General features: G+C 36.7%; 1 protein-coding gene across 19 annotated transcripts in view; it reads left to right on the top strand.

Annotated features, from left to right (window-relative positions):
• KDM6A (lysine demethylase 6A) overlaps window positions 1–23200 on the top strand; it is a 159549-nt gene that overhangs the window by 75894 nt on the left and 60455 nt on the right. For 12 of the 19 annotated variants that reach the window (XR_011727337.1, XR_011727336.1, XM_071751540.1 and 9 more), the window contains 3 exons: window positions 190–248; window positions 10902–11022; window positions 21460–21514. Coding sequence is in view for 11 of the 19 variants with exons in the window: in XM_071751540.1 (XP_071607641.1) it covers window positions 190–248; window positions 10902–11022; window positions 21460–21514 (235 nt within the window). In the remaining 8 variants the exon portion in view is untranslated. The other 7 variants (XM_071751617.1, XM_071751639.1, XM_071751656.1 and 4 more) reach the window with 7 other exon arrangements.

Genomic DNA, 23200 nt, shown 5'->3' on the forward strand with positions numbered 1-23200 from the left:
TTTTTTAAAATAAATGTCTACCTATCTTTCCATTCTTTCCTTTTGGTTCTTTTAGCTGCTTAAAGTAAAATTTAAATAGGCTTATTTTATGATGAAAAGAGAATTAAAAAAGAGGATAAAAAAAATACTCAGTCTTCCAGTGTATGGTTGTCCTATCTGGGTTTTAAATGTTGTTTCTTTCCTTTACAGAATGCTGCCTTTTTATATGGCCTTGGTTTGGTCTACTTCCATTACAATGCCTTTCAATGGTAAGTTGGAATAAGCTCACAATATCAGTATTATATGTGGTGTTTTGTTGGAAGGTGAAAATTTCAACTTTTGTTCAGTGTGAGTCTATAATAGTTTTTTTGTTATAGATACAGTCTATAGATACTTTTAAAATTACAGATAAAGTGTTGTCCTCTGTATCATATCTGACTTACTATAGCATGTATGTAGGAGCTACCACAGCTGCCTGGAAAGAAAAGCACTTAGAAGAATTTTTGTTCCTTATAATATGATTTATCAAGGGGATGTAGCAGTATGACTCCAGGTTTTTGTGATTTTTTTTTATATCAATAGTTAGTAGCCTGTGATTGCTTGAAAGCCTGTTTTCAAAAATCATTTCTTTTGGAAAAGAAGTGGCAAAGTGGGAATGCTTTCATTTAGCTTGGTATCCAGTAATTTTTACGTAGCTGTATAACGTGAAACTTTGTTGTGTGAAGCAGTACACTCAGGCTTCAATCAGAATTTAAAACTGATGTAAAAACTCAGAAAGTTGTAAATTCCAGAAGGGCTTAAGGGACTGTTAGATTAGGGACTGTTATTTGGGTATAGGTGGGAGAGCAGGTTTTCACTTGGGTTTAACTTCTACTTTATTGGTGATGAGCTAAGAATGGTGAATGGAGTAAGTTCTGTCACAGGATTTCTGTTGAAAGGTCCTCAGACTTCTGCTGGGGTTTGCTCGTATGGAGATGCAATTAGTGTCATTGGAAAAAAAGTTAGAAAGGTGCACTGTTTAGGTCAGTGCTTTTTTACACTCAGTATGGAAACTTCGTATGACTTTGTACTACTTGATCAATTACTAAAACATTTATTAATTTTCTGGACTGAGCATGACTGCAGTTACAGAGGCACAAAGCACTGCTGACCAGTGGTTTGAAATATAAAGTAAGATATTTCCCCATCCTCAATGTTTCTGTGTATCTGAGAGAAAGAAGATTTGTGCTTTCCTCGGTATTATGTAACTAAGCTTTTCTTCTCCCAATTAAGATAAGATGGTTAAATCATGAGCTCAGAACCTGGATTATTTATTTATTTACTTATTGCTTTTAAATTTTGTAGCTTACTGCTTTGTTTATGAGTTGTGGTGAAATGAATGTCATGTATTGTACATGGCATGCAATGCTGTTGCATTCTAATTAACAAGAGAAGACAAATCTTCAGAAAACCTGAAAATCCACAATTTTAGGACTGTGATGTGTCTTGGTTGAATTTCACCAAGTTTCAGAATGTTCCTTTTCTTTCGCAGGCTTGCCTTCTTCATGTAACATTCAAGAGTATTTTGTGCAGCAGTTTTTCTAACAAGGGGTATCTAATTAGAATTTGCACTGTAAAAATGGTAGAAAACTAGAAAAGATTAGAATAGTTTGTATGACCACATGTTCAGCACAGACTACTGCCATTAGTGAGTTATGTAATTTAGCAACTTCCTGTGGATGGAGCAGCAAAGTTGGTATTCATAAATTAAGTAATAATAAAGTAAGTTTAATTTAATTAAGTAATAAGTAAAGTATTAATAAATTAAAGCTTTGAATTAATTTAGATTTTTCTTGCATGCCTTTAAGTAAGCTTGGTGAGAACATGAGTATGAATTGATGCCTTAAGTTATGCCTTAACTGCACATAAAGCTTTATGATAAGGTTGTGTAAAATAATCATATATGCCATTTCATTCATATAACAAAGTTATGTATAGTGTGGTATTAAGGAAGTTGTTAGAATGTTAGATAGAATTTTTAGAGGAAGAAAATCTAATGCAGATAAGATCTTACACATTTGTGGTGGTGATTCTTTTCTTTTTTTAAGTCCCTTTGAGTGATTCCCTCCCCCCCTTTATTATGTTTTCTTAAGGATGAGAGGAGTGGGATGTGTGGTTGTGGGTGTTTAGGTGTGACAAAATCATAATAAAATTGGAGGTGATAGAAATTAGTTTAGATAGTTTTCTCTTTTATAAATTTTAATCCTCCACAGAACCCTCTTGCAGTTTGCTTGAAGAATCCTGCTTCTTTGAGAGCGAGATGCTAGGCAAGCTGTCTTATTTCCTGCTGCAGCTATTCCATCTGTTTAAATTTTTAGGGTACAAAAATCTGTATATTTCAGGCAGGTAGAAGAGACCTCTCGACCATTTTAAGGTAGTTTAGGCTATTGTGCTTCATCCACAAACTTTTTTTTATCCACACCACTTCAGATATTTGTATTTTTTAATGAGCTGTATGTACCTAGTCCTAGGTACATGTGCTTTATATACATAGTCCTTTAAAGAAAAAAAGGTAAGGAAGTGTTTGAGGTTTCATACAAAAAGGGTTAATAAAAAATACTGAATTAAAATTAGGTCAGGTTTTTAGTTGTTGTGCATGTTTTTATAGTATTTTATAAGTTTTCCAGCTTTCATTTTTATGAAAATTGTTGAATTGGCTCCAAGACATATGCAATTCACTGTAATTCAATCTTGTACCTTTCTCTATATACTAAAGCAGCTTTACAGTATTATGTTAAACAAAAACTCTAGCTGATACATAATTTTATATTAGTGATTTTTTTACTCATCTAACAACTGAAAGTTCTCAGTGTATAAAGAAATGTTGTGATAGCGTGATCAGACCAAAGCTATTTCGTGCATTTGCTATAGTAAGATATGTCATAGGGCATTATCTCCATAAATTGGATCAAGTATAGTAAAATAGGTCTTACAGATCTTAAATTTTGGTACTCTGTTTTGTACACCATTTGTCCTCCAAGTAAAGTGGTTGGCTTTTTTTTTTCTCTGTTGTTTACCTGTTTTTTAGGGAGGGGCAGAACACCAGTAGAATAGAGAGGGGTGAGATACTCACATAATTAGAATAATTTAATGCTCTCCCCTAGCTGTCTTTCATATTCAACACTTAAAGAATTTCAGTAGTTCATCAAAGGCTACCCTTAATTTCTGTGCAGTGGCTGCTTTCAAGTGCAGTGGCTTGGATGCCCTTTTTTTTCTTTGACTTTGTTAAGGATTCTGAGCCTGACTGGTGTATCATTTGCTGATTGACACTGAGTCCTACCAAGATAAAAAGATGGAATTCAACCTCTTGAATTGTGTCCTAAAACTGTCTCTAACAGCCTATTTGTATCCTGACCTTCCGTGGTGCAAGGTGTATGAGGAAAACACACTCTTCCTCAGAAACACATTACAGGAGGCTGAGGTCAGTCATCCTTATTGTTTCATGTAGCACATACTCTGAGGCTCCTCAGTCCAAGGATTCCAAGGAGAAGTTGCACATTATGTAAAACATAACAGCACACAGTCCTGAAAAAAGCCAAAGACTAAAGCAAGAGATGATCCAGACCCTTTTCCACACCTCCATCATGGTTAAGATGCGGATTGCCTGAGGAAAATCTGTCATGTTTGACTGGAGCTTTTTCATCCTTCAGCCATTCTTTCCAAAAGAGCAGCACTCTGTGATCTGTTCAGCATCAGACAGTATCTAGAACCACCATCTCTCCTTCTGGTTCCTTTCAAGTAACCTCACAGCCAGCCCCAGTCTGTTTGCACTACTGCATAGTGTCACTTCTGTAAGCCAGGGTATTCTGTGTGGTGGAATTTTTCCTGTTAGCATGATTTGGCTGCTTGGAACAAGGACATGGGAGTTGAGCAAAGAATGCTTTTTTCCCCCCTCTTTTCAACTGTGATTCAAAACTGGATCTTGACATCAAAAAGGCAGCTGCAGTCTTTCATTATTCTTATCTAATTCAGGTAAAGGTATTTAATGGGCAAGAGGGAGCAAGCATCTACAACCCTCACTTGTAAAGTGCTGCATCTCTGTGTTCAACACAGGAGCACTGAGTAGCCTGTCCATGTCCCATCCCTGCTGCTGCTGAATTCCACAGTCCTCCAAAGGCCAAGCAGACAGCAGAAGGTTGTTTTTCTGTGAACCTGCATTCATCTCTTGGTCACTGTGTAGCCACACAGATACCTGAAAATTACTTTTCCTCAGAAGTCCTTCAAGGACTTCAGTGAGGCAGGATCATTCTTTTCCATGAACCTACAAGAAAACACACAAAGCTTAGCATCACCTTGGAGGTGGCCTTAGCACCAATTGCAGTGGACCAATTACTTGAGCAGAAGGAGTTCTGTCTCTTGCTCTCTTTGGCTGTCATTCTTTTTCATCTTTGTCCAGAAACTGAAGAATAGCTCTTCTCACAGTCATCCTGAGTTAGTAGAGCAGCTTTTTAAACTGCTCTGAAAGTACCCAGGTCTACAGAAGAATGTAAAATATTTTTAGTAGTCTCACGTGCCAACCTTCAGTATAGCAAGTCTTATTCATCTACTCAGGAAGCTATTGTTCTGTGGTGGTTGCTATTTGCCTGTGAAAGTGGCAGAATCCTGTGCTGTCATGGTTTGTTCTTTGCCCTTCTTTTCTTAGTCTATTAATATGTATTTTTTCAGGGCCAAGCTGTTAGAAACACAGATTTGTCTTTGAGAGGACTGTTATTTTGTTCCCAAGCACAACCAGTTCATTCAGATGTTTTTCAAGCTGTTTGTGTCAGTGGTGGGCAGATCCAAGTAACTGGACCATTCCACACAGAGTAGTCAAGTGGGCAGTGGGATGTGTCAGAATGCAAACCCCACCTAGTGGGGTTCTCCTTCCCTTGTGTGGGAACACCCCACCCATGATGCAGACAGCAACCACTACACTCTTCATCAAATGCTGTGTCTGCTCTGCAGGCCTCCAGGTTTGTGCCACCATGGATGGTGCACAGCATGGGGTGGAGTAGGCCAGTGGCTGCAGTTTGCATAAAGAAGTGACTGACAGTGACATTTCACTAGCAATTGGCAGTCTGTGGAGTTCCTGCTTGCAGTGGAAAGTCCAGGAGGGATGTAATTTGAAAGCAGAAAACCAGCTTGCTTACTTGTGATCTTCAAGGTGCAGTCTGTGTTGGTGCTTTGTTCCGTGTCCTGTCAGTCCTCTCAGCTGGGCTGGTGTTCGTGTTTAACTTCATGAGGAGGGCAGAATTTAAACACGTGGTGTGTAGGTACTGCTTTAACAAATATTTGTTATGTTTCAGGTGGCTGGGTCTGTATATATATTTTTTTGGTATATAAAATGGGGATGTACACATAGATTACATGTACTCATTTTAATTAACCATTAACAAAGAGGTAATTAACTTTCTTTTGTCGTCTTATCTTTCTGTGATTGTGTGCCAAGCATACTTCTTGGATTGATGAAAATGTGTAATATCACAACAACACTGAAAAAAACCCAACAGTACTCTCAGCTGCTGTTCTAGAGAAATGTTTAAAGACATTTAAAAAGTATTTCAAAGTGTTTCACCATTTAACTGTTAAAGCACTCTAGACAGAGGAGTTCTATCTAAAGACTGCAAAAGTATTTGATAAAATTGCTGTGTCCCAACTACAATTGTTTACAGACATTTTGGCTATGTTCACACTGATTATGAGTTTCAAAGAGAAATTTGTCCATCATATCTTCACATCATTTTCAGTAGTGGGGCTATGAAATGACATAAGACTCACAATAGGTGGTAAGAAAATTGAGGAGGGATGAAGAATAAGAAAAAGAAAGTTTCACTCCAGCTGCATCAGATATTTCTTCTGATATGCTAGAATATTCTTTTATTTTGTAGGCTCATTCTGATTTTCACACTTTTTGTTTGAAACATGCAAGTCTTAACTTTTGAATAGTTAAACTGTTGATATTTCATTATATTCTTTCACCTAGTTCAAAGCTGATTCTGTTCCGACTGTCGAAGTAAAATCCTCCAGTAAAAGTCTTTATAAGGGTTCACTAAATGTTTAATACTATTTCCTATGAATTCATCTGCTTTCTTCACTGTCATAATAGTAGGCATAGTTGTATAGATGTGTGGGTGGAGAGATAGCTGCAGTATTGACTTTCAAGGCTTGATTTGGAGATTATAGATTCATGTCATTTTTCTGTATTTTATTCTAACAGCGTTGTGCCCAGAGATGCTTTTCATCCTCCATAGTGTTTGTTTTCGAGTCCCACCTTCCCATTTTGTGGAATGTTAGATAACCTTTCCTGCCTATTAGTGGAAACACTACCATTAATTAAATAAATGATAACTCTTATTTAATTTAAATAAAACTTGGTAGATTCAACTGAAGCTATGTCTTACCAGGCAGTTCATTAATATCTTCAGAGAATGAACTGAAAGTTGTCTCTTGCTGAATTTAGACTACTGTAATTTATTTCTGTAGAGACCTTCAGTGAGAGCTTCCAGTCCTTCATTCAATGATTTATCCTTTGGACTAATATATGTTTAGTCTGCCAAAGGATTAAAATGAAAGCTCAGTCTGTACGTGAAGGCCTCTTAATGAGTGGTGGAGACTAACAACCTATTGAGGAAGGCTCTGTGCCATCATCTCTGAAGGAAGCTGTGAGCTTCTTCAGCCAAGTCCTGCTTCATATGTGACAGATCATCAAGCTGTTGGTTTGCATCTGTTTTTCTGGTTTTGGTCAAACGATAAGAGAACTTTGAGGGAAAACATCTGAGTAACTTGGTCACCTGAGGTCGTCTAGACATGTGTCTTTCTGGGTGAAGCTTGGCTGGAGGACAGAAATGAGATTAGTGATGTTTCAGGACAAAGATCTGTACAAGTATTAAGTGACTCCTGTTGTATCTGGAAGGACAAATTCAGGCAAAAGTGAGCTGGGAAGGCAATTGCCAACATTGGACCACATTCTCCTTCATTTCCCTTTACCACTACAACACTTGCTTCTACTTTCCACTTTTTTTCATGTCCACTTCCTACTGTGCTGTACCAACCTATACCCAGCATATCATCTGCCTTGGATGTTGCCAGGCACTTAAGACTGAAATGAATGTCAGTGATGTTGCAGATGTTTTGCTATTGATATAGGAAGGAAGTGAGTCGAGTTATGGGCATGACAATAGGAAACAGGAAGCCAAAATAAAATGTTTTTACTGTAGTCCATGTTCTTGAGATATCTTGTAATCTTGAGTGCATTGCTGTTTTACTTAATGTTCCTCACTTACTTAAGTGTTCCCCATAACCAAAACTAGATCAATATTAATTCAGCTATGGGGTAGAATTGCTTGTCTATCTTTAAGAGTTAATAAGCAAGTTTCTTTTGTGAGCTTCATCATTTGACTGTATAAAATCAGGCTATTGTTCCAAATTAGACATAGGCACCTACCACTGGTAGAAATTGTTGAATATTCTGCCTTTCAGTTGACTATGAAATTTTGATGATGCCCTTTTTCACAGAAGTAGTAGAAGTAATTTGTTATCAGTGATTGTCATCCTAGAAAAAACTGCAAGTTGTATAATCAGTACAGAATTAACACTAGAGCTAAGCAAGATTCAGGCTGGTATTTTGAATGGAAAAGATTAAGTATTTGATTTTTAATTGGAAAAATTGCTCTGCAGAATATTTAGTGTATTCTTACAACATTTTCCCATTAATTTACTGACATAATTATCCTTCATTATAAGTTTAACTTTGTTACCTTTCAGAACTCTCTTTTAGGTTTTTTTTATGGCATCCAGAGATAAAGAATTTGGATGCAAGTAAGATACTGACCCAAGAGTTCTGTAGCAGTTCAAGGGCATGGGGTTTAATTCTTAAATGTAAAACCATTACATATTAGAGCAAATAAAAGAAAATTTCTAAGTGAAGAGTGTTTCACCAGACTCTCTGCCAGTCTGTCCATTCCATTGCCAAATGGATGCAAATCCATTGCAATGGATGGGAGCCATCAGTGCTCCCTGACTATACGCCTTTCAATTTTTTAACCTTCTGAGAAAATACTGCTTTTAAAGCATCTTTTACTTGCCTCCCAAAACCGTCAGTTAAGGAGTAATCAAATGTAATTGAAATCTACAGCTATAGCAATATTATTTGGCTGTTAGCAGCATGGTAGCTCTTACCAGTATCTTAAAGGGTTACAGAGGATACAGTGTACAGAGGTTTTTGAGTTGACTCAGTTGATTAGATAAATTTTTCCAATCATCCATTAAAGTGAGTTGAAAAACATTCCATTACTTCCTCCATAGATCATGTCTAGGAAATTATGCCTTCTGCTAATAATTTTCTTCCTCCTTTTACATTTTGGGCTTCTCTTCATTTCGAAATTGTGTTGTGTTGTAACATTATCTCAAACACTCATGATAGCTACTAATGCTGAACCTGACTCCACAAGCAGGCTAGAGAAGGGGGAATGGTGTCCTCATGGCTGCACAGAGGTTCTGTCCAGGTTCTGTGCTTAACATGACACAGTCTTTTCATATTGCCCACTGATGATAGTTTGACTAAAGTCCTATGCTTCTCCGTAAGATAAGGCCAGGCAATTCTTGTTCTTTTGAATGAGTGGCAGTATACATTTGAAATAAATTTCAGAACTATTCTCAAAAGCTGGTTGGTACACTTGCTTTGTTTAACACTATTTCTTAGCTGTGGAAATGAATAATATTTCTTGTTCAGTAAGCAAGAGACTATAAAAATATTTTTGTCTCTTACAGTTTCTTGCAATCTGTTTTAGAAATCCATGTGTCAGTGGTTCTTGGGAATGAGATATGACATAGGGGAAATATGGAAATACTATTTTCTGACTAAGAAATCTAGCTAAATTTGAAGAATGTGATGTTTATAAAGTGTATTAAGTATGGTCACCATCTCACATGTGATGTTGAAATGCTATGTGTCTATACCTGATTTCTATGTTCTCTTTGATAGGGACCACAGGCACTGTTTTATTTGATTTCTAAAACTTAGGATACTGTCTATGAACAAAATGCAAATAATCGATTTTAAATAACAGTGGCTAACAGGCTGAGTACAGTATCAGAGTTAAGACAAGAAATACAAATACAAAATAATGAAATCTATCCTTCAGTATAACAAAAGCACAGCTTAAAATATGTGCCATTATTTAGAGATGAGTCCAGTCTTGATCCTTCCAGTTCCAGTTGATGACTGTGAACATACTACTGAGACAGAAATCTTTGTTATGATTTCGATGTAGGTACTGAGGTGTGTGATTCATCACCACCCATACTATTCCAGAAAAGTTTAGATGAGATGTGAGAGACTGCTTAGCCAGTGCAAGTTTGTCCCTTTGGTACTTGCTCATTTTCCTTGTGTAAGTAGAAAAGTATGGTACAAGGTAAGGAAACCCTTTCTGAACGATTGTAATAGAGGGAGCTTCAGTTCCACAATAAAAATGTAGTATTTTTTAACCCCGTTTGCTCTTAGGGTGTATTAGAACAAGTCAAACAATGCTTTAGGTACAAATAATTTTGTTCAATAGTGCAGAGGAAGTTCTTTGCCTTTGGTTTTCTTTGCTGTCAAGAATGAGAGAAGAGCCCATAAGAGCTTTGGAGTAGAATTGATGTTTTTACGATTTACATGTTATGTGAATAAGAGACCCTATGAAAAATATTTATTGAATTTCCCGTTACACCTGCTGACCTTTTGTCCTTACACATAGTATTTCACATGGGGAGAAGGAACGAGCTTAGTTTGCCTAAATATAGTGTAATTTTAGGTAATCCTGCCCAGTGTCCCTTTGCTGCTCCACAGTGGGTGCAATCTTCCATTGACTTGCCTGTTATCTCCCAGCTCAGCATCAATCTCTGGGGTCACCTAGAACAGCAAATGAGACTGGGCTCCCTGGCCTTATGTGCTTGAACCTACCCTAAGTGAGAGTGATTCTGATTTCTGTCACTGTTTGAACAGTGATGTATGTGAAGGTATTTAGTTTCAACCTGTCATTAGATTTCAGGCAAGCTCACATAATTACTCTCAGGTTCTTTCCCTGGAAATTTAAATCTATTTTATTGTAGTTGGTATTCCAGCTGTCCTAGCTCTATGCAGTTGGCCTGAGAGGCAAAACAGCCATGTTTAGAATCACATTTTTTCTGCTCCAAGATACAGTTGTTACATAGCATTTTTGTCTAATCTGGTACATGTTTGGAGAGGATTTCAAGGTAGAGAAATGGAAGCAGAGCCATTTTTACCTATCATGGGAATGCAAGAGGCAACTGGGAAGAGGTGGCAGGGTTCCTATCTGTGTTTTCTTGGGGGTAATTGAGGGACTGGAAAGTAATTAGCAGTAGATTTTAGTTTGAGTCCCTATGTGGTGCTTGTGCTAAGAAAGGGAGGACAAAGGAATGGACAAATGGAAGAGGTTGTTGAAGTGGGAGGAGATGTGTGTGATCTCTCCTATCAGGGCTTTGTGTTCTGCTGCTGGTCTCTGGAGTCCGTACTACCTGGAATCGAGAGCAACCTAGCAGTTGGTTGTGACATGAATGATCACTGTATTGTTCTAAAGTTACAGTAATTTTGTTACTAATTCCTGAGTCATCCTTTCTGAAATAGCAGATACATTACTGTATTTCATGCAGCAAATTAGTTTCTCTAAATTAATAGAAAAGATTAAGCTTTCAAATATGCCAGGATATCTGGAGTATAAAATTACCCAGTCCTTGAAGAATCAAAAGCTGTGCACTAAAAACATTGCATGTAAACCATTATTTCGAGATGTTCTTCTGTAACAGTGCTTTCTGATCTACTTTCTGCTAGTCATATAAATAACATTAGTTTTAAAGCAATACTTCAGTAAAAAGTAATTTTTTAATCTGTCTTTTTCTTCCAGGGCAATTAAAGCATTTCAGGAGGCGCTTTATGTTGATCCCAGCTTTTGTCGAGCCAAGGAAATTCATTTGCGACTTGGGCTTATGTTCAAAGTGAACACAGACTATGAGTCTAGTTTAAAGGTAGGTTTAAACCTTTTCAGATTGAATTAACATTTTTTACAAGTTGTGTTGCATTTTAAAACTTTGAAGAATGCATAAGCATGTAGCAGTTAAATATTACCTGCTTGAGAAGTAGAAGTGCTTCATGATGAAGACACGGTTTGAAGACAGAATAAGAGTAGGATTTGAGGTGTGATAGATGCTAGAAATACTCAGAAAAGCCTAGTAAAATTATAGATGAACACTGATACTCTATAAGATTAAAATCCTGCTGTAGGGCTCCCATTAAAGTATTTCATGGGGGGAGGGGGTGGAGAGGGCTGAGGACATACAGAGAACTGTAGAAAAAGAAGAAGAATTAGTGGCTTGGATTTGTTGATGGTAATTTAATTCTTTTACGGTCCTATTGTAAAATGTAAGTTCTTAAAAATTATTAGAAAGCTTTTATGCAAAGTAATGTTCTCATACTGATTTTTTAGTTTTTGCTTTTCTGGCAGTTGATTATTCTTTTATTTTCTGGTTTGATAGTTAGCTTCCAAGGCAGCTAATTCTGGCTAATCAGTTAGAAATTATCTCTCTTAATACAGTACTTTTTTCTATACTCCTTGAAATTTTTTTTACTGCTTTCATTCTTTTTATTGGACTCCGATTATGTTCTTTTTCTTTCCTTCATTCAATAGCGTTGCCCATTTTTTTCCCTCCTTCCATTTTGTACTCTGTTCCCGTGTTCTTTCCTTCCTGACCTCTTATATTTAGTTATGTGTGTATGTGAAAAAGGAAAGTTTTCTTTAATAGAGTTTTATGTGTTGGGAAATGCAGCTGCAGGGCTGAGAATTTTGTAACTTGTTGTGAAGTATAATTTATAAACCTATTTCTGCATATTAACCTCTCCTAAAACTACTGAAATAAGGAAATGCTTTATTTTCAAGAATCTTGGTAGCAAAGAGTTTTCTTGGGAGTTGTATTTCTGAGGCTATCAGATTCACACTGTTCAAGATTTGAAATAGTAGAGTGTTACTATCAATTTTTCCTTTCAGTATTTGTTATAATGGGAAGCACTTCACTCATCAGGCTTCCTTTTTTCATACATAGTCCAAGCTTTCACCTATAGAGTAGGTAAAGTTGGAAATTGTGTTTAGAGAGGATGATATTGCATAAAGTAGGAAAGATTGAAGAGCAATGAATGGCAAAAGAGAGCAGGAGGAATAGAGGTAAATCACTGGGTTGGGGAAGGAATTATGTATGAGTTTGTGTGGTCCTATTTCCTTATACTTTGGCATGGGTTTGGTACTGGCTGTCATGATACATGGGGAATAAAAGAAGTGCTGAAAAATTATATTTTGGGTTTATTTTTTAAAAAGTCAGGGACAAAACAGAAGTGTAAATTTACAAGGAGGTAATAAGCTTATAATCAGGTAGTGGAAGGAACTTCTGAATATTAATGTTTAATAGAAGAAATTAATCAAGTAATAAATAACCTGATCAAGTTACCTCAGAAGACAAATGGCAGCAACAAAACAAGCTTACCCTGGAGCAGAGTGAAGACCTTCAAAAGGATGATGAAATAAACATAATGGGGTGGGGTTGTATTAAGTGTAGTTTCAAATCGTCCTTAAGTCATTGTAACTGCAAGCTGTTGCTAGAAGGTTATCTCATTTTCCAGCTTGCAATCCTCATTAGAATTTTTTGGCACTCTCTGCTGCATTGAGTCAAATGATTTTTTTTCCTTTTGTAGACTGAGGTGCATAAGAAGTCTGAACCAGCTCAACTTGAGATTGCTTAGTTGCTAGATCCATTGCAAGGTACATGGCAGGAGTGGATGAACAGGAAGGAAGGGGTAGAGCTGTCTTATCCCCTTCTAATTCAAAACACATGAAACTCTGCTCTGGAGTTACAACTACCTAAGGTAGAGTTTCTGGTTTACCTCCTTTGCAGTGGAGGTTGCAGAGAGTAACAGCAAGAAAATCCACTCAGTCTCAGTTTCAGCTGTTTTCAGTTCAGCTCAGCTATGGATTTCGTATTAAGTCCAGAGATTGATCTAATTTGTTTGAAAACAAAATACTATCCATTTAACATACCAACATATACATCAGAGTATGTCAATTGAGGAGTAGACTAAGTAGAACGAGCAGGGGAGTATCTTCTTTAAAAGTCAGCCTGATTGATCTCTGAGTTGAAGTTTTTTTAAAAAAAAAACCTTAAACCATAACTCTGTGAGTGACAAGAATATGAGAGGCAAGTCAAAAAATACTTCCTTAGTGAAGAGAACAAAATGAAGTGCTGATGCAGTGGTTATGCACAGGTATGGGAGAATAAGATGAGGAAGAGATATGATGAAAGACTGTAAAAGGATGTTTTCACAGAATGTCTGTCTTGCTCTCTGAGACTGAGTATCTTGTCTCTTCTCAAAGTAATGAAAAGACACAGTTGTCTTCTTGTGCCTTTCTTTTCTTTTGTGGACCTTTTTAAAAGAATGGAGGATTTTAAAGGATGATTATGGGGTATTGGATCCAGCCTGCTAGTGACTGGCAATGAATACAGACCAGGGCTCTGTGTAACATAATTTGTAGCCCTCTTTGAGCTTCCTGTTTGACACTGAGGTGAAAAGTGGAAGTAACTTTTCATCTGGTATTCACTTCTTATGGATTTAACATGCTGTACCGATGCTGCGTTAATGTACTTTGAAATATCATAATATTTTTGATGGTATTTAAACATTCATGTTAAGTCTGTAATTGCTAAGAATAAACCATTGCCAACAGATGAGTCATTGTCAGCACGTTTTCAGGCAAAGGGGGAAGATGGGAGTCTGAAGGTCATATATTCCATGTTTTTCACAATTTTAGGCCATTAACATAAATCATCTTTATTTTATATAAGCAATTTAAGCACAAAATTAATTTTTACTATTTTAAGATGTTGATGATCAAGATAATTACTAGAGTGCTGTTTAACAAGCATAAAATCAACTCTCAATGTTTTTTCAAAACCAATTACTGCTTTTGCATGTTCTTAACATTGCAGCAGTAATTGATGTAAACTCTGGCAAGAACACCGGTGCTGTTGAAAATTATTTGGCCCCCAGGCTTATATTAAGGGGGGGGAAAAAAAAAACCTGACCCTTCTGGTGAGAAGAAAATAGTCCTTGTGTAACCTAACAACTAAGGAAGTGTCACCTTCAGAGGTGATACATGGAAGCTGAATTTGCCCCATTCATCAGTAAAGTATAATTAATTACAAAATCCACTGGCAGTGACTTGGGGGAAGAGCAGTAATTTATTATTGATTATTATAGCAGCTGCATACTTTAGGGTTTATGTCACAGCCTTAACTTTTTTCCACTTCACTACATGTTCAGCTGCCCCCTTCCTATTTGCCATTTCCTACAAATGAAACTAGGAATATGGTGTTTGATGGTGTTAGCTGGGATGGCATCGTGATCAAATGTTCCAGCTTCTGAGTATGTGCCACAATATTTTTGACACGTCACTTGCTCTCCTAGTCCTTTCCCTATTTATTGAATATGGGTTTTTTTTTCAATTTTAGTCCCCCTTTTTTGATACATGTATGCAATCATCCTGTCTTGTGCACATAAGTTGGTTCTTAAGTACTTTTGAATTTTAACCAATTTCTAGCAAAATCATCAGAATGATAGAGATTTCAAAGACAAGTCTGTAGAATGTGACATGTTACCCATTTGAGCTCTGCAAGCTGAGGCTCAGGTTGGCCTGACCTGTAACAGAGGTACCAACAGGCTGCTTGTGGGTCGTGTTTGTTGGGACGTGAAAAATACCCATGACAGAAACTGTTCCATCCACACAGGAGACAATGGGCAGCCCCCATGCCTCTTGTCCAGGCAGAAGCTGAGTGCTGATGGGTCTGTTGTGTGGGGCCACTGAATGTGTAAAAGAGAAGCTGAGGGAAAGAGAAAAATAACAGCTTTGGTATTATTTGGTTTAATAATTGGGTTATATTGGAAATGACAGCTACAGGAAACAGGAATCTATCTGGTGCTCATTCTGCTTGGGGATGTTGAAGAATCACAGTGTGATTTCAGTGGGGACTTAGGGCTGTGACTCTGAGAGCTGAATACAAAGCTCAGTTTAATTCCACTGTTTACTGACAGAGTACTTGAGGGGGGAAAAATGAAATCTTAGGTTTTCATATATATTACAATGATAACTTCTAGGGAGATTTTATGTGGCTTGGTTTTGTGAATAGGTGTGCTGTTTGGGGCTTTTTTTATCGTGGATTATTGTGGGGTTTTTTTTGTGATCGGTAGGAACTCTGGACAGGAGCAGGATATTTTATGGCAAGCCAAGCTATGTTGTGCTTTGGGGCATTTTTTGTTTTTTAACTATTGCAGATGAATCCTGTACCCAGCAACAAAATCCTTAGAAAAATAAGAATTAAATTTTTCATGTTTTCAATTGTCTGTCTTTTAGTAGAAATACTGATTTTTCCTTTCATTTTTAGTTTTTTTTTACTCTTATACACAAAACAGCTATCCTAGTAGTTTGCTTCAGGCCTGTGCTTTGATCTTGCCCATAAATCATAAATTTAAATATAATTTAAATTTTTTAATTATTTTCCTAAAGATTCTCATTTGTTAGCAATGTTCAGACATACTGCTTATATTAGGGTAAGAAAAAAGCTGCAAAAGAATTATAATTTGGAAAATATGAATGGATTACATGAATATGCATGAAAAATATAAAACTTAACATGGATATACAGATGAAAAGCTCAAAGTAAATATTTATAGTTAGATACTTTTCCATCGCTTACTCAAATAATGTTCCTGTCATATATCTTTATGAAAGATACTTTTAGCTACTTCAGCTATTGTATGCCAATATGTAGCTGTTATAGACAATAATTTTTAATGTTCTTTTTTCTCAGTAATAAAAAGGGATTTATGAAAGTGGAATGTTGTGTTTTCAAGCCTTCAAGTGCTGTTTCACAAGCTACTTATCTTTCCTCTATGCTCAGATTAATGATTTTTAACCTTAAATATCTTAAGTTGAAATGTGTGTATTCATCTTCTATTATTAAAGGAAAAACTATCTAATCAAAACATATACAGTTATGGGAAGCTTTTATTTATTCTGTCTAGTTTTATGTCTATTTCTGCCATAAGCTCACCAGTAACATTTTTAGATAAAAGACAAAACAAGGGGCGTTACATATTGCAAGGTGAATATCCAAGATTTTATGCATTTTGCCTAAAAAGGATTTTGTGGAAAGCAAAATAAACTTACTCAAAACAGTTATTTTCATAAAAATGCATGTGGATGGAAAGCAGCATTTTGAACTGAAATTGCTCTCTAAGTCTTTGTAGTTTGCATGAGTGTATGATGGAGAGACATAGACAAGAAGTAAAACTATGAAAGATTTTTAATGGCACTGTAATCAAGCTGCAGGAGAGTTATGCCTGCAGCTGGTTGGTGCACTGTCCTGCCTACAAAGTTTTCTTTTGCTCTCTTAGTTTTGCTTGGATTTTTGAGTGTTTCAGAGTTTTCCGATAAAAGAAAACTGTAGTTGTATTTTAGAAATATGGTTACAAAGAGGAAGAAATGCTAAAATTTAATTAACATGCTGCGTAGCATCTTTAATCACTGGGGGGTGGGGAAGAACAAACCAGGAGAAGAGAAAGAGTTGATTCACAAGTTGAGCATCATGAGTATTGGTGCTGATGAGCTTACTTCATTTGTGGACCTTTTCTTCATGGGAACTGGATCTTGGTCCAGGTTCATTAACTGTAACTCTGAAAGGTTGGCATTCAGGACATGCAATAATGTCTCTCTGAGTATTGGCTAGGTAGCCACAGATACTGGGCAAGGATTATCCTGTGCTTTCCGTTCAGCCTGGCTGACTGAGTGGGCTGGAGGCAGGGAGCTGCAGGTCCTGAAATGACCCCAGCTCAGGTCAGTTCAGCTCTGTGGTGGTGCAGCAGCCAGAGGAAGCTTCCAGTCATCCCATTTCCCCATGACATTGTGTTGTTGCTGGCTGTATTTCAGGCTGTAACCCAGGGATAGCTAAATTTTGATGCTGCACGATGTGATGCTGATAAAACCACAGAATTGTCAAGGTTGCAAAAGACTTCTGAGATCACTGTGTCAAACTGACAACATTCCCTCCTCCCCCAGTAAAATATTTATCCATATCTATTTCACCATACCCACTACAGCATGTCCTGAAGTGCCTTATCTACTCAGTTTTTAAATACCTCCAGGGATGGTGACTCCACCACCTCCCTTGGCAGCCTGTTCCAGTGCCTGACTACTCTCTCAGTAAAGAACTTCTTCTGAATAACTAGTCTAAAACTCCTCTGTTGCAACTTCAGGCCACTTTCTCTTACCATTATTTACTTGCAGAGAGGCCAGTGCTCACCTGGATGGGTGCTGGCCCATATGGTTATTGAGATAATGTTGTGAAAAGCACTCCAGTGTGCTGTGTCAGATTTTGATCCTCCTGTTCAAAAAGAATTTTTCCCATACAGCTGGTCAAAACAAGTTGATAGTTCTAAACATACTGCTGTTACTCGCTTTATGCGTACATGACTTTTTTTTCTTCTGCCTTTAAGCATCCTCCTTCTGCCCTGTCCATGCAGCAGTTATCTTCAGTCTCTTTTTTTTTTTTTTCCTTTTAAACGTGGGACAAAATCACTCGGTATTTACACTGCACAAATCTTTGTCTTACAAGCTGCGTGTGTTCTAAATTCAGAAGGCGCCGGAGAGCAGAGCAGTGAGCGGAGGTGGCAGCAGCAGCAGCAGCACACGTAGCATGTCCTCTCCTGACCCCCTCCCCTGTCCCCAGACATGCCTGGCAAATGGAGGCTTGGCACTCTGCCACCCCTGGGTCTTACGCAAGGCTTTCTCTCTCTGTCCTACTTCTCTGAACAAAGGCTGCTCTGAGGGGGGACATAGGCATCACACCTAGGTCACATAGGCAGAAAAAGCCATCTCCCCTCAGAATTTTACTGAGTCATGATGGAGCTTTCCTTCATGGTAAGTCTGTGAGAACTGTCAGGTTTCAAATGATGGCTCGCCGTGCTTGCTAAAGAAATGCAGAACCGAGGGCTGGTAAACTTGCTAATGTCATCCTCAGGAGGAGGAGGGAGTAGGATCGCTATTTTTTTGAAGTCTCAGGCTTCGATGTAAACAGAGATAGTACTGAAACACTTGCATTAAGAAGAAAACAGTTCGTTTTGTGCTGGTCATCCCTTGATGGAAGAAACAACAAAAACCTGGGTATTTGCCTCTTAAAATAGTGAAGGACTAATTTGTTAGATGTTTTATTCTAGCAGTGAAAACATACTGAGTTACCTAAATCAGTGTCAGGTTACTGTTTTACTACCTAATGCTTTCATCTGTTGTTTCTGTGCAATCCACTGTACTTCTGATCCTAGGAAAGGTTACTTTTGAAATTGTTTCCACAGTCAGAGGCAAGTCAAGGACTCCAGAGGAGACAAAACAGGCTATAGATAATTGTGCAATTACAGATGGCAGCAAATCAAGGTGTATTACGACTTGAGCTGCAGCTCTTCAAGAGAGCCTGTTACTTTTTAACATTCAGAACACTGCCTTCTAGGTAAATCCTCTTACTCGGGATTTGAATTTCTATAGACTGCTGTCTGCCTTGAGGTATTGTGTGCTGTCTCTGAACTGCAGTGGCCTCTCCTGCATAATAACTATTTCACACAGCAGTAGCCAGCTTCAGTACTGCAATATTTGAGAGAGGTGCAGATGTTTGCTAGCTGCTTCTGTTTGTTGCAGAAATGGAAATCGGAAATTATTACAGTTTTTCTAATTTTTTGGTGCTGGAAATTGTGGATAGTGGATCTGCTTTTGACTTCTATGCGTCAGAATGCATGCATGGGTTTTTTTGTCTGCTTTTGAATACTTAACGGGAGCTACGTATTATTTAGCTGGCAAGAGGTGTAGGTTTGCTCGTGTATGTGCTTTTTAAAGGTTCTGGGTTTGATAGGTGCTGAATTTTTTGTGCATTGTTTTTCTATAGTTGTTTTGTGGAAATGGCTTTTGTTGTTGTTGTTACCGGCTTTGGCTTATCCATTTCTTTACTATTTGCAGCTTGGTGTACAGTGCAGGCAGAAATTTACTACATCTAGAAATTATTCATAATGTGGATTTTGACGTTTGGAAGTCAGCTAATGTAGCAGGAAAAATTTAAATTTTAGGAGGCATTGGTGGGAGTATTCCTGATTGTTTTTTACTGTACAGCACTGATACTACAGGCATATTTAAATATTAAAATGGTTAGATTTTCTTACATGGTTGCCTGCTTTCTCTCAGTGAGTCTCACTGCAGTAACCCTGTTAAAAAGCTACTACAGATCAGTTGTAAATCGTTTCTCTTTAGATCTTCTTATATTTTATAATAGTATTGCTAGGTGAGAGCAAATCTGTTCCTTTCTGCTTTATCTTTTCATATTAATTGTTAGTGACAGTGCAAGTCGACACATCTGTGCAGAACAGATTTTGTACCATTTAGATCAGCATTCTCAATGTAAAGGCCAAAGTATATAGGACTGTTCCTTTTTTTCTTTTGTCAGGCAAAATGCAATGTAAAGTAGAGCGTTTTATTTTCATTGAGTCCTTTTTTCTTTTAAGTTGCTTGCTTAGTAGAATCACTATGGTAACCGACTAAAGGATGTCTCTGAGACACACAACCTGCATTGCAATGTAAGTGAAGGTAGATTTTAAGTTCTCTTGGCTGGTGAAAATTAGAAAAATGAACAGGCAAGGCAAAGAAATAAACTGATAATCAGTATTTATAAGCTGTTATATAGTTCTTGTTCTGAGGTTTAAAAGTTATTTTGCATGTAAGGTATATGTGAGTTGTTTGTTTTCTGTGTTCTCTTCTGGGAATGATGCTGCTAAAATTATTTAAAAAAATGATAAATTTGTGTTATTCAACTTTATTTTGTATGTATTTTTAAAAACTTAAAAATGATATTGATAGAAGTCTGTGAGGTGTGCTGCATCACAGTGTGCCTCATAGAGCTCATGGGAACATTAGCATTTTTTTAAGCTTTGCTGTGTATAATTAACTTTCAAATAGTTTTTCTGTTAAAAATGTCTACTTAGAAATTTGGTGGCCTGTTAAAATGCTATACATGAGTTATTATTAGGACCATGAGGAAAGTTACATCTATATAGTATATATATCTCTATACTATATATGTGGTATAGATATATATATACTATATATTTCATAGTTACTATACTGAAAGTGAGTTGTATATGCATCTAGTAAGCTTCTAATATTATAATAAGTAATATATATAAGTAAGTAATATATATATAAGTAATATAATAAGTAAGCTTCGTTTGGCATCCTGAGCAGCTGGATCTAAATTACAATTTTTCTGCTAAAAAATAATATTTATTAAATATTAAATAATATTTATTAAATATTTATTAAAGCATCAGTATTGTTTTGTCTGTTGCAGGCTACCTGGAACTGAGTTTTGTAGATAACTGTACTGGCAGTTGTATTTTATATGCTGTCTCTTACGTTCCTATATTCTTAGGTCTTATTTTCTATTGGATTACTATGTTAATTGAAATTCTATGCTATGTAGGAATTTTCTATGAAGTTTATGGAAAAGTTTAGAGACTCGAGTTTGCATTCTTGCTCCATTCATTTTAGCACACTTGGTTCTTTTGGAACTCTAAATAGTGATTGCTGAATTAGCGTGACACTTGTGAAATGGCTGCTCACATTGAGACTTTCTGGCAGACAGACTTCATTACTCTTGTTGTGTGACCTTTCTAGAAGAGTGAAATGCTTGGCTCAGAGCTCTAGAAGGCAAAAATATTTTAAAATAAATTTTTTTCCATCTCTTGAGGAAAAGTGACAAAAAATAAAAAAGCTTTAATTTTTAAAGGAAGTTGTCTTAAAACCTGGAGGAAAGGGTGTAAGAATGTATGAACTCCTTAGAAACTCCTGTTTTAATATAAGGGTATTAATTTTAAAGTGATTCTTGATAAGAGACCAGCTTTTGAAAAAGACATCAAATCACTCAATTTGAAGGAGGGTATTCTGTTTTTCTAAGTAGACAAATTGAGTGTGTCAGTGTTTATCTCTATAGGTCTATGAGATAATATGACTGTATGTTCAGTTTGTGTTCAGAGGAAAATTTGATCTTCTAGTTGTGACCATTCATTTGATGCAATCATTCTTCCTAATGCTATCCCAGTTGTTTTATGAAGATACCTTTTGCTATCTTACCTTACTAGAAGTGTTGCTACTGTTTGCAATAACCCCCCCTTACTTTCCTCTAGGAAATGGTTCAGCAGAAATTGGAAGTTGTTTTCTTTAAGACATAGTAAAATACTCAAGTACAAAACTGATTTTTTTTTTTAGTGATTTGCCAACATGCTAGAATTACTGTGTTTGAAAAACAAATAATTTTTTGTTTTTTTTTTTCCAGCATTTTCAGTTAGCTTTGATTGACTGCAATCCCTGCACTTTGTCTAACGCAGAAAGTAAGTAGCCTTTAAGTATTTCCCTTTATTTTGTTGTAGGTATTTTTAAAAACCAAATCATCTACCAATTCGTAATGAACCAATCCTTCAAAATCAAAACAATCTGTACTGAGAGATGGAGACTACTAAACCTGTCAATGGAGATGGGTATTGCAGTGGAACTGGGAATTGTTTTTAAGTAAAAACTGAGACTTAGCTTGGTAATTGTTCTGAAGACATGAGTCGTAGAGGAAACACACTATTTGACTCTTCATTTGTTTATTTATTTAGAAATACAGTGCTTGTGCCAAGGCACACATTTAATAGTAATTATTTAAAACTTTCTGTCATCTTGGTAATGTCATTTTTCAGTTATATTTCTAATGCCATTTAAATTTATAGTTCTAAAAATCTCCATCAGTCTTATGTTGTTGAAGGAAGAGAAAGTACAAAACATAATTTGTTTGGGTTTTTTATTTGGTGCCAACTATATATTAATTTGAACTTGAACATTTTAATCTTTTAGTGCAGTATGACCTTTCGCATGCAGTATACTGTAGGTTGTTAAAGAGCATCCTGCTGGTATTAATCCATAGTTAGTGGAATTGTGTGTAAGAGTAAACATATGTGTCTGTGTGTTTGAGGCTGGAAGAATTAAAAGGTAGACAACTGTAAAGTAAATTATTCTTTTTAGTTTTCAAGGTAACCTTCATGCTGCTCTTGGTGATGAGCTTACGTTAACTCCTAAGTCTAACTTCAGAAGCATTGGATAAAATATTTAAAGGCATTTTTTTATTTCTTTAATTCAGAGCTGGATAAAATTCTGAATGTTCTGTCAAAAAGGGTGATGAAAGGTTTTTTTTTTTACATGGGTGAAATTGGTGGTGTGGGTGAAATCAATACTCAGAAGCCAGGTGTGGTGTTCTCCCAGGCTTTGTCCCTTTCAAGGAGAAGATACAGATAATTTTGTAAAATTACTTTCAGAACTCTTCCTAAGTAAAGGCTTTTATTGTTTTCTATGAGTTATGTGATTTTTTTATTATATTTCATGTTAGTTCATATTACTTCTCACTAACTTGATCAGTTTTCACGCTATCTGCATTTTTGAAAGGTTTACCTACTTAACCCCCCCCCCAGTCCTCTCTGCATCGGGTTTCTGTAGACATATGGCTCCACCGAAGGGCTTTATTGCCACGTGGCCTCGGGCATGGTGCCTGGATGACCCAAGGAATGAGGGATACTTTGTCAGGTTTTCCTGTATTATGTGGCAGAAGGAGAGCCATGCACTCTGATCCAGGGTATCGGGGTAACATCACATAAAATGCTTGAGGTTGCCTTAATCCTCTGCCTTACATTTCTGAAGGCTGGGTGAGTAACAACAGCAATAGAGTGAGCTTTTTCCTAGCAGTAGTGTTTCAATGCTAGGGATGTCTTCTTTCTATTTAGGCAGTCTTTATTGTGAAAGCCTTAATTTTTTTCCCCTGGATGGCCTGGCTTCCTTTTTTAGCTTCACACTGAGAGTATTTTGCTATGAGGGGAAAAAACATAAAAGAAGAGAATTTTTAGGTAATGAACTCCTGAAACAAAAGCGGAGGTTTATCTTTCATCAGTAGAGAGTGAAGTTTGATGATGTAGTGAACATAAATAGGTGTGTTACGTTCCCTTTAGCAAGGAACACAAAAAGTTTATTAAAATTTTAGATAATGC

This window comes from Heliangelus exortis, chromosome 1, assembly GCF_036169615.1.
Source record: "Heliangelus exortis chromosome 1, bHelExo1.hap1, whole genome shotgun sequence".
NCBI lineage: Eukaryota > Metazoa > Chordata > Aves > Apodiformes > Trochilidae > Heliangelus > Heliangelus exortis.